At 42.4% G+C, this 12,373-nt stretch overlaps 1 protein-coding gene across 2 annotated transcripts in view; it reads right to left on the reverse strand.

Annotated features, from left to right (window-relative positions):
* LOC142350668 (WD repeat-containing protein 7-like) overlaps positions 1-12,373 on the reverse strand; it is a 134,740-nt gene that overhangs the window by 79,891 nt on the left and 42,476 nt on the right. For both annotated transcript variants that reach the window (XM_075402596.1, XM_075402594.1), the window contains 3 exons: positions 4,959-5,140; positions 4,495-4,611; positions 3,406-3,560 (listed from right to left, as the gene is read on the reverse strand). In XM_075402596.1, the coding sequence (XP_075258711.1) occupies positions 3,406-3,560; positions 4,495-4,611; positions 4,959-5,140 (454 nt within the window). The remainder of the gene's footprint in view (positions 1-3,405; positions 3,561-4,494; positions 4,612-4,958; positions 5,141-12,373) is intronic.

Genomic DNA, 12,373 nt, shown 5'->3' on the forward strand with positions numbered 1-12,373 from the left:
AAAATCAAAGCGAGCATATTTTTCACGGTTGACAGATCAGAAAAATAGCAAAACAATTTTTGATACCATAAAAATTCTAAAGATACAAAAAGAGACGCAGCAAGATATGGATTTGAACGCTGACCATTTGAATGATTATTTTGTAACTATCGGAGCAAAAATTCTGTCTGAAATTCCCAAATTACAGCAACGCCAACGCAGTAATTGTTTCCACAAATCATTTTATATGCATACTACAAATGTACTGGAAGTCTTGTCCATTGTAAGAACTTTGAAAAACTCTAAGTCAAGTGGTTTTGATCAAATCACTAACATGGTTCTTCGGTTATGTTTACCTGAAATAGTTGAACCGCTAGTTGACATTTTCAATGATTGCATAAAGAGTCATACATTTCCGCAGAGCTTTAAAATTGCAAAAGTGTTGGCACTTCAGAAGAAAGGGAACATGGATGCCCCTGAAAACTATAGACCAATAAGTTTGCTGCCAACCATTAGCAAAATTTTCGAAAAAAAATATTTTCAAAAGAATGGTTAAATTCATCTCCAAAAACAAACTTTTCTTGTAGACAATTTGGTTTTCGCTCAAAAAGATCATGTATTCATGCCATAGCTGAACTGAAAATATAAGATTGTCTATGAATAACAAAAACCCATGCGCATCAGTTTTCCTTGATATAACAAAAACTTTTGATACCATTGATCACTCACTATTACTCAACAAACTAGAAACTTTTGGTTTTAGGGGCCATTTTCAAAAGCTTATTCAGTCCTACCTCAACAACCGCCAACAATATGTTTTCTTCCAGTCCAAAACCTCTGAGATAAAAAATATTAAAAATGGTGTCCCACAGGGCTCTGTGCTAGGCCCACTCCTCTTCCTAATTTTTGTAAATGATCTGCCAAACTAATATGCAAAAATCTGAAATCACATTGTTTGCTGACGATACCAACATATTTTGTGGTGGAAAAGATATTGAAAAAAATCTTAAAGATAGCATTACGGAGGCGATATTATGGTTCAATGAAAACAAACTTTGCGTTAATTCTAAGAAATCTCAGTTGATGTATTTTGGTAAAGACTTAGTGCTTAAATTGAACCCAATTTTATCAGATTGTGAACTACAAGAATCTGTAAAAAATTTATGTATAACTCTTGATAGAAAACTGAATTTTGACTTTCATGTTCTACAAACTGTGAACAAATTGAACAACATTTGCGGTGTTTTCTATAGGATTCGCGACTATCCAATTTCAAAATTGATACAGTCTTATAAAGTTTTTGCTAAGCCCGTGATCTCTTACGGTCTATTGGTTTATGGCTGCACAAACAAAAAGAGACTAACAAAAATTGATGTGCCCACGAAAAATTTTGCGAGCCATCTTCTGTCGAAAGTGGACAGATAACCTTCAACATTACTACAGAAAACACAAAATACTCACTGTTTTTGACTTACACTTTCTTGAACTTCTGAAGGAAACTGTTGAAGAAATTGCAAAGAGATCTCCTTGCTCTTTCATTGATCTTGAAAACGTGTCATCTTGTAAATACCACACACGGAACCTCAAAAAAGGTTTAATAAGGCAGGTCAAATTTAATAATGCAGCACTTGAAAACTCACTGCGGTTAAGGCTGACTAAGACTTATAATTTTTGCAAATCGAATTACCTTTTTCCCTCAGATATTGAAATTCAAAAAATGAATTCGAAGCAGCTCAAAAATTTACAAGATCAAATTTTCCAAAACTACCTTTTCGACAGTAAGTCTTTTCTACGTTAATTTTTGGTGGCTGATTAGTGGCTAGGTACAAACCAACTCGTTCTTAATTTTCTGGAAAGTAAAATTTAATTGATGAGTTTTTCAAAAGGGACGTCACCTAAACGAGCTGTAAAGCTTATCTGACGTACCTCTTGAAAACGTTTATAGTTATTAATTGTAAACTGTTTTCAAGGAACTTAATTCAACTTAACTAAAAGTCACTTGAGAAGTCAAATATTCCAGAAAAAAACGAAAATGGTCCAGCAAAAAGTTTGCATGAAAAGACACACAAGTTTACAATAACTGCTTCTCATTCGAGAGGATTAAAAACAATAAAACAGTGTAACATTCGGCTAACACAGAAAGTCAACGTCAATGGTCTTACGGAGACCAATTTTTTTCAAAAATTGTGGAAATAAAATTTATGAACATTCTTTCTGAATTATTATTCGCTTGAAAAAGTTCTAAATCAAAAAAAATGATACTGCCTGGCTAATGGTACAAATTCATAGGTCTGGTTAGATTTAGTTGATCCAAGAGGGTTTGTTCCTTTTTCCATTTTTATTAGAACTGATGCAAAGCAGAATTCCTCTTTGCTCCCTCAAACCTAATCAGATCTAGCAAATCGAAACAATTACTTATCTGCAATACATTGAATTTGAATTGCAACATTCTCGAGCAAGTATTAATCACGCAAAAATCGAACAACAAAGCATTTATGGAATCCCCAGAATTTCTAAGAGCCGCACACCGTTTATACTAGGAAAGAAAGTTAGTATCGACTTTTGCCTTGTGTCATGGATTTTTATTTAGTTTCATTGTCAACAGACCAACGTTTTGAAACTTCTGTAAATTAATAAAAGGTTGCTAGAAAATAGCCGCGATAGCTTCGTAGATCTGCAGTCTCAAAAAAATTCTTCTTTTCATTAAAGGCTGTCTGTATAACTTAATGCTGCTTATATCATTTGCTCTTAAATAACCTTCAATTAGAGTGACACTAACTCACTTGACTTTATCTCTTCGAATTAAGGTAAAAAGAAGTCAATTTTAGAGAGAGGAAGTCATTTTTGAGAGTTAGGCAAGGCACGTATGACCAAAAATTTAATCACGCGAATGAACAAAAAAAACTCGCTCAACTAAGAGTGGAAAATGACGTTATTTGAAATTGCATGAACGAATGAACAAAAGGCAGATTTGAAGTATTTGTGACATCATAAGGTCGTAACAAAAATCGTGACGATGAAATAGAAAACATAGCAGGACAGGTCCTGACACAATTCAATTTTCAATGACTAAACAAAAGAAGATTCCTAGATTTTGACAAAAAACGGATTGGGAAAACAACTTAGCAAAAATTTGTCAAATTTCCGCCTATGAACAGACCGCAAACGAGAAAGCAAAATTTTTATTTCGCATTCGCTTTAAAATTGGAGTAAAAATATCACCACGCAAAACTCGCTTTTTCGCCCTACTTCCTGGCCAATAGTAGCCCCAGCTATCGCTTTGCGCCTATTAATAACAATCTTTGGTACTTTGCAGTACAAGTGGTTTTAATCGGACGAGTCGTTAAATTGTACAAACGCTCATTATGCATCGTCTTCAACCCTTGATTCATTGTTTCGATGCAAGAAGAACACAACATGTCACACCTGGGTTTAAAAAGATATCATCATCCTCATCACTGCTCGACTCTCGTTTGCTTCTCAGGTAGTCCTGGTATGTGTCGAAGGTCGCCAAAATCTTCAATTCGGGTTCCGATGAGGCCTCCAGTTTCGATCTGTATCGTTTATTGCCCGGATTGACACTAAAATGATTAAAAGTATCCACATCCGACCAATTATTAAAGTGAACGTAAACCGACTGACTGCAGACAAATTGCTCTCAAACTGATCATTTTGTTAATTGATTATTTAAAATGCATTAACATCAAACTTCACGTTACAAGAAGCCATCGTGCACCAATACAATGGTTGTCATTTATTAACAATATTTCAATGGGCTAAAAAGCCAACACTGGATTTTAAACAAAATTGAAGAGACAGAACAAACTCCAATTCTGTTGTATTAACATTATCATCTAGTACCACTTAGTGCCCAAACGACATCGGTGCAAGTTTAACTTCAAGTCCAAGTTTAACTTCAAGTCCATGAACAGAGCAATAGGTGTTTATTTGTTAGCTTTTCAGTTTCAAAATCTCAGTTGAGGAATAACAAAACATGCTCATTTCTGTCACCACAGAAGCCATAATTAAACCATGAGGGATACTCCGAGAAAGTTGGACAGAGTTGAACTTACTTCATTTCTATCCTGAAAAAGTTATCATAATTTTGATCCTGGAATGTCCAAATATATTATTGGCATTTTCAGAGGAATCCAGGTCCACTGAGTACCCATATATTTGATTAGCACAGTCGAAACAGCTAATCTTAAAACGAATCACATCAAAACCAACAACAGAACAAGGTATATTAAAAGAAACGGCACCTGCTTCGGCCCAAAAAGTGTACACTATAAATCTATGATTCTTGCTAATGTTTCGTGCAATTAAGATATAGACATTTTTTTCACATTATAATGACTCTTTCTTTCTTCCTTTTTCATGGAAGGGGTTAAATTGAAGCAATCTTGAAATTTAATTTCAAAGCCAACAAAATGAAACCAAAGAATGCAACAATAGGTGAAAGATTTTTCAAAAGCGGAAACAATTATTTGTAGCGGAATGCGGTGATTTACTTACTCTGGTGGTAACTGGTACACAACACACATCCCCTGTTTAGTCCACACTGCTATTTTGTCCACAGTCAGGAAACAGCCTCTGGTCCACGTATGCACACACGCACTACCTCCACTTCCACTGCATGCAAACGTTTACTCTTCATAAACTTGGAAATATTTAACCAATTTCTTTAGCCTGTGATTTTCTTTTCTTTTAATTATTCTCAAAAGTTAGCCATGAAGTCATGCTTAATTCTCCAGAATAAGTGCTGCCGTATTTGCTCAAAACCAAATAATATTTTCATGCCAAAAAATTTTCGAGAACATTCCAAATTCAATGAGCCTGGATAAAATTGCATACGGTCTTAAAATTGCTATTAAAATATGTCCATTTGCTGTTGAAGAACTGTATCCAAAACCATTAATCCTATGGCACAATGGATAAATACAAATGTTGAGTAATTGAAGCAAGGGAAAGTAGACAACCTTGGCATGCTAGGTGGCGCAATCCCCCCACATAGTTTCACAAAATCATCCAGATCATACAGAAACCAGTGTGCCTCTGTGATGACTAGCAACAACTTCTGGTCTGTGGAGCAACATGTCATGTGGCATGGATTCATACATCGGATGGATTTAGACTGTTCCTCTGGAATCAGCTCCATTTCCTAAAAAGGGGCGAGCTCCCAGAACTCTAAAACTGATGCATGTCATAATTTATTTATGCCATGTCCCCGAAAGGGAGTTAAAAGCCGAAATTTCACTTCAGTCACTGATCCAAAAATTTCCCTTGCATTTATCCTCTGACTTAATGCATTCCAAACAGTTTGCGCTCTTTAAGAGGCTAAAAAATCTATTTTTATATCCTTCGACCTTTTCAACATTTCTTTGGAAACCGAAACCTACCTCACGGCGACTTTTTGACTACATACAGTCATTCTTGAAACTTTCATATTGTCATACAAGCTCGAAATTCCGGACAAGCCTTTTCTGCTACCAAGAAAAATTATGTCTTTTGTGCTTGTGCCACCTTGCCTTATCGGAGAAAAATAAAACTGGACCACAAACTGGAACATGATAAGCTATTAAAAAACAAATATACAAAACAATTCTCCCGTCCGAATTCTTCTCAAACGACAGGCGGGGGCAATTTAAATTAAAGTGAGTGTAGCTTAGAAATGTTCTATTGGTGTAAAAAAAAATGTAAAACCAACAAGCCAGGCCAATATCGTACCCAATAAGCTACAATAAGAGAAGTTTGATTTGATAAAAACTTATTGGAACAATTTGATATCACACTAATAGAAAACTGACGGAGCGAACAACCTAAGGTCACTAACTTGGTCGCAAGTGACAAAAATATGAAGAAGAAGCAAAAATTGTACTGCGCGTAGAACAGTAGAATTCCAGACAAAACAAGCGGACGAAAATTAAGTTTACTTTTATGCAGCCATTTCGGTCAATAGTTGAAACGAATGAGCTGTTCTTTTGTTCTTTGACAGTGTGGATTATCAAATCCTGACGCCTCAAAACTACTTGTGGGGACATAGGTAGCTGGGAATATTATTCTGTTGGTTGCGATGTGGCCCGCTTTCACATAGTCACAAAAAATCACCTCACATGTCGAAGAAACCAAAGAAGTCCTGTAAGGCAACGGCCTCCAGGCATGAGAACTAGCGAGCCTTCAGGGAAGCTGTTGAAGTGTCCCCAAAGCGAATGAAAATGCGATAATAAAGATGGGCCAATCTGCATTGTATGCAAAGGCACTCATCGGCTGTGGGAGCGTCGTGTATTTAGGGAAAAGACTTCCACGGAGCGAGCCAAGGTTGCCGCTGAAGCAAAGCTCTGTTTCTCCTGTTTGCGTGATAAACACATGGTAAGGCAATGCCCACGTCCCCGTAAATATAGAAAAGATGGCTGCAAAAGCTCCCATAACACCTTACTTCACGGAGCCGAAAGGGTTTTCGCATCCAAACCGTCAACTAACTTCAATAAGTTCAAGTCAAGTGTTAGTACTTGACTTGAACTTATTGACAGGTAGTGATAAACCCGAGCACAGTTTTTCGATACATCGGTACAAAATGGCGACTGACATTGAACTGATTCGTTATCAGACAAAATACCGGCCAGATGAGCATCAAAATATTGCCGTCCAAAAACCACTTGTTGCTATATCCGCGAGGATGTTGGAACTGACACATAAGATACTTGTACAGTACGAGAAGCAGCGGTGGTCACGCAGAAAACAGGAAAGAGACCGAACGCACCCAGATAGAGGAACGGGGCTGCCTCCAGAGTAGCAAGTAAGATGGTTGGCGTTTGGTGTGACTGGTAGCTGATATGCTTTAGGTCTATTCTGATGCAAAAAAAACACTCGAACTCTGAACTAGTTCGGACAAGGGGAATCCGACTGTTTAATTAAAACAACACATTGCGATGGCTGATGAAACGGTGTTAACGCAATGTGATTTCTGCACAGTGCTCTGAATGTCAACGTGAAGAAATTCAAATATGCGCAGGTAAACGGCGAGATTAACTATGACCCTCCTATGGCGGGAGTAAATATGAATCTCTACAGGGACGAAAAAAAAACTGTGTACCTCTGTGGTGCTGGACCCTTCAAAGGAGAGACTGGTCTCTCACTACACACAAGAAGCAGGAACCAAGACGAGCACCATCAGATGCAGGCCCAAAAGACAGGGAGATTGAACGCAAGGTGGACACTTGAGGAAAAGGCGCTGGTCAAAAAAGCAATGATGGCTCTTTTCCCGCACTGCAGAAGCAACAGAATGAGCAACTGGCCAGACTGTTTCCTCATCTCTGCAGAGGCATTCAAAGGCTTGAGGAAAAACCGCAATTTGTGGCACTGATGCAGGCACAAGACAGGGAGGCGACCATTGAGCAAGAAGACAGGCCAAGGCATTGTCTTGAGACGGGCAATGATAAAGAGATGCTTGCACTTGCTCCCCCAGACGAATGGCACAAGATGACAGAGGACGAACTCACTCAGTGCGGCGAGAGTGAGAGAGGAAGAGAAGTGGCCAAAAACCCATGCTCAAGAACCAGATAAAAAGGGTGGACAGAGGGCTCACAAATAACCCAGACATTCCAAAAAGGGCATAACACGACATCAGTATGCTAGACTGCAGGCTCTCTACAAACAAGAGCGACGGCAGCCTTTTCAGTCATGAGTGGGTCATGGAAAAAGTTTGCCGAGCACAATCTCAACACAAAAAAGACGGTTCCTTGATGCACGGCAGCAAGTCCTCGAGATTGAGACAGAGACAGTTGATCTGAGCACAACAAGCGGTCAGGGGTGGGTCACTCCAATGACCATCGAAGAAGTGACTAAGAATGTGAGTTCCATGGGACAGACAGCCACTGGACCAGACAGGGTGAGCAGAAAGACGATGACTGGTATCCCCTTCACGAAGATGGTCTCACACTTCAATCTCTGGCTGCTGGCAGAACATTACCCAAATGGCTCTTGGCTGGAAGAACAGTGTTTATACCCAAAGTGGAAGGGTCTCAGAACCAATGGACTTCAGACCCATCACAGTCGCATGAGTGCTGGCCAAGTTGTTCCACAAGTGATTGGCTGCACGATTTGAGGACTTCAACGACAACATCAGAGAGAAGGACTTCACAAGGATAGACGGAACAGCAATCATTTATTTACTGTTGCAGGGCATCATCAGTGAGGCAAAGACACGGACGGGCTCAAACTGGCTATCGTAGATTTGAAGGCCTTCGACAGTGACCCACAATGCCCTGGCAGAAGCAGCACTAGAAGCAGGCACAGACCCCAAGGTTCTCAGATACATCATGAAGGGAAACAAGGAGACAGGGCACAGCATTGGAGATCGATGGGAAGAGACGTCTTGTGAAGCCCTCCACAGGGGTCAGACAGGGGGATCCCATCTCCTCCCCAATCTTCTTCAACCTTGTGATGAGCGGGGTGCTGAAGATGACTGGAATCCAGAGGGCACAGAAAAGCTGAAACACCTCGCCTTCGCCGACGAAGCTGTGCTACTATCAAAGAAACAGACAGGGCTCCAGGACTCAATCAACAGACTGGAGACAGGGCTTGAAAGATGTGGCCTCTCTCTCTCTCTCAACGCCAAGTGTGCAACACTAGAAGTGCACACAGTGCCAAGGGACCGACAGGAAGTGATAAACCCGAGCAGTGTTCAGCAGCAGGGCGGGGGGACTCACCGTAATGACAGCAGTCTTTCAACCAGATTTGACTCTATAATTTTTGGGTTTTTGGATTCATCGGTACAAAATGGTGACTGATATTGAACTGATTCGTTATCAGACAAAATACCGGACAAATGAGCATCAAAAAATTGCCGTCCAAAAACCACTTGTTGCTATGATCGCCACCTATGTCAATACTTTGCTTCATGTTAATGTTGCTTGCTGTTGAATACGTTTTCGCTTATGAATTGAGTATGCGAAAGAGTGTTTTACGCCTTTATAAGAAAGAATCTGCGCACCTGATGCATGATTATTTGAAACTAACAGTAATCAACTTGCAGACAGTGACTGCGAGGATGTTGGAACTGACACATAAGATACTTGTACAGGACGAGAAGCAGTGGTGGACACGCAGAAAACAGGAAGGATACCGAACGCACCCAGATAGAGGAACGGGGCTGCCTCCAGAGTAGCAAGTAAGATGGTTGGCGTTTGGTTTGACTGGCAGCTGATATGCTTAAGGTCTATTCTGTTGCACAAAAAACAGTCGAACTCTGAACTATTTCGGACAAGGGGAATCCGACTGTTTAATTAAAACAACACATTGCGATGGCTGGTGAAACGGTGTTAACGCAATGCGATTTCTGCACAGTGCTCTGAATGTCATAGTGAAGAAATTCAAATAAGCACGGGTAAACGGCGGGAGTTACTATGACCCTCTTATGACGGGAGCAATTATGAAACTCCAAAGGGACGAATAAAAAACTGTACAAGCTTCACGAGGTCTTGCTGGAAACTGCCACTTGTGCCCGAGCTAAGCACATCATCAATAGTGCCGTAATTGACAAACTACAAAAACTTGCCCAGTGGAAGGAAAACCACTCAACAAACCACGGTTCCGCAGTCATACCAAAACAAAGGTTGTCCGTGGAAGGCAAATCACAAAAAACCACGGTTTCGGAGTCATACCAAAACAAAGGCTGTCCGTGGAAGGCAAATCACAAAAAACCACGGTTTCGGAGTCATACCAAAACAAAGGCTGTCCGTGGAAGGCAAATCACAAAAAACCACGGTTTCGGAGTCATACCAAAACAAAGGCTGTCCGTGGAAGGCAAATCACAAAAAACCACGGTTTCGGAGTCATACCAAAACAAAGGCTGTCCGTGGAAGGCAAATCACAAAAACCACGGTTTCGGAGTCATACCAAAACAAAGGCTGTCCGTGGAAGGCAAATCACAAAAAACCACGGTTTCGGAGTCATACCAAAACAAAGGCTGTCCGGTGAGGTGTGCTGACCACCTTAAAATGTCGCCATCCACTTAGGGTAAAACCAAAGTCTGTACCGCGGTACAGTAGCCCAAACAATAACTGGCCTCAGTCGGACAAGACGATGTGAGCACCAGTAGTTGTGGAGACGTGGCCTCGAAGTCGACCTCGGACATCTGCGGGCAGGGTCCGTTCAGGATTGAGTTTGGCCTGAAGCACCACAAGACCAGAAGTCACAAGACAGGGGCATCACAGACGCGCGCATCAGTGTGCACATACAACCAGGCATCCCATCCAGGAACACGTAAGTGGCCAAGCAACAGCTTCCAACAGGTGCTGCTCAAGTGGTGGTAGACCTTTCAAAGGACAGACTGCTCTCTCAATACACACAAGAAGCAGGCATCAAGACGAGTACCATCAGATGCAGGCCCAGAAGACCGGAAGATTGAGACGCAAGGTGGACACTTGAGGAAAAGGCGCTGGTCAAAAAAGCAATGATGGCTCTTTTCCCGCAACCCAGAAGCAACAGAATGAGCAACTGGTCAGACTGTTTCCCCAGCGCTCCGCTGGGGCATTCAAAGGCTTGAGTAAGAACCAGCAGTGTGTGGCATTGAGGCAGGCACAAGACAGGGAGGTGACCACTGAGCAAGAAGACAGGCCAAGGCGTTGTCTTGAGACGGGCATTGATGTGGTGATGCTGGCACTTCCTCCTCCAGACGAATGGCACAAAATGAAAGAGGACGAACTCACTCAGTGCGTCGAGAGTGAGAGAGGAAGAGAAGTGGCCACAAAACCTTGCTCAAGAACCAAAGAAGGGGGGACAGAGGGCTCACAAACAGTCCAGACGCTCCAAAAAGGGCATACGACGACATCAGCATGCTAGACTGTAGGCTCTCTACAGACGAGACAGGGCAAATGCAGCGGCTTCAGTCATGGATGCGTTATGGAAAAAGTTTGCCCAGCACAATCCCATCACAGACAAGACAGGGTTCCTTGATGCATGGCAGCAACTCCTCGAGACTGAGGCAGAGACAGTTGATCTGAGCCCAATGAGCGGTCAGGGGTGGGCCACTCCAATCACCATCGAAGAAGTGACCAAAATTGTGAGTTCCATGGGATAGACAGCCACTGCACCAGACAGGGTGAGCAGGAAGACGATGACTGATATCCTCTTCATGAAGATGGTCTCACACGCTGTTTGCAGAACATGTACCCGAATGGCTCCTGGCTGGAAGAACAGTGGTCATATCCAAAATGGAAGGGTCTCAGGAACCAAGAGATTTCAGACCCATCACAGTCGCAAGTGTGCTGGCCAGGGTGTTCCACAAGTGATTGGCTGCGCGACTTGAGGACCTGGACGACAACATTAGACAGAAGGACTACAAGAGGGTAGACGGAACAGCAATCAATTCTCTCCTGTTGCAGGGCATCATCAGTGAGGCAAAGACACGGACGGGCTCAAACTGGCTATCGTAGATTTGAAGGCCTTCGACAGTGACCCACAATGCCCTGGCAGAAGCAGCACTAGAAGCAGGCACAGACCCCAAGGTTCTCAGATACATCATGAAGGGAAACAAGGAGACAGGGCACAGCATTGGAGATCGATGGGAAGAGACGTCTTGTGAAGCCCTCCACAGGGGTCAGACAGGGGGATCCCATCTCCTCCCCAATCTTCTTCAACCTTGTGATGAGCGGGGTGCTGAAGATGACTGGAATCCAGAGGGCACAGAAAAGCTGAAACACCTCGCCTTCGCCGACGAAGCTGTGCTACTGTCAAAGAAACAGACAGGGCTCCAGGACTCAATCAACAGACTGGAGACAGGGCTTGAAAGATGTGGCCTCTCTCTCTCTCTCAACGCCAAGAAGTGAGCAACCCTAGATGTACACAGAGTGCCAAGCGACCGACAGATAGTGATAAACCCGAGCACAGTGTTCAGCAGCAGGGCGGGGGGACTCCCCGTGATGACAGCAGAGTCCTTCTACAAGTACCTGGCCACAGAGACAGGGCCACATGGCACTAGGACAAATACCATCAAGAAGCTGGAGAAGAAGCTAGACGACTTGGAGAGCCCCCTGAAACCACAGAAACGAATCTGGATACTAAAGACCTACAGCATCCCTAGTCTGTATCACCAGCTAGTCCTCGTAAAGACAACGCAGCAGGTACTGGATGGCGTTGACAAGGTCATCAGGAGGACTGTGAGGCAGTTAATGGGATGGCCCAAAGACACCCAAGGAAATATTCCACGCTGACGTTGATGGTTGATGACAGAGGACTGGGCATACCTGAGCTGCAAAAGAGGGTTCCATTGAAGCAGGAGGCTAGACTTACCAGACTCATGAAAGATGAGGACCCAGCAGTGGCAACTCTCACACATACAGGGCTGAGAATGGAGAGCATAGAAGCAACAATGCCTACCATCGACAGTTTAACC

Source organism: Convolutriloba macropyga, chromosome 12 (genome assembly GCF_964194025.1).
Source record: "Convolutriloba macropyga chromosome 12, txConMacr16.3, whole genome shotgun sequence".
Classification (NCBI taxonomy): domain Eukaryota; kingdom Metazoa; phylum Xenacoelomorpha; order Acoela; family Convolutidae; genus Convolutriloba; species Convolutriloba macropyga.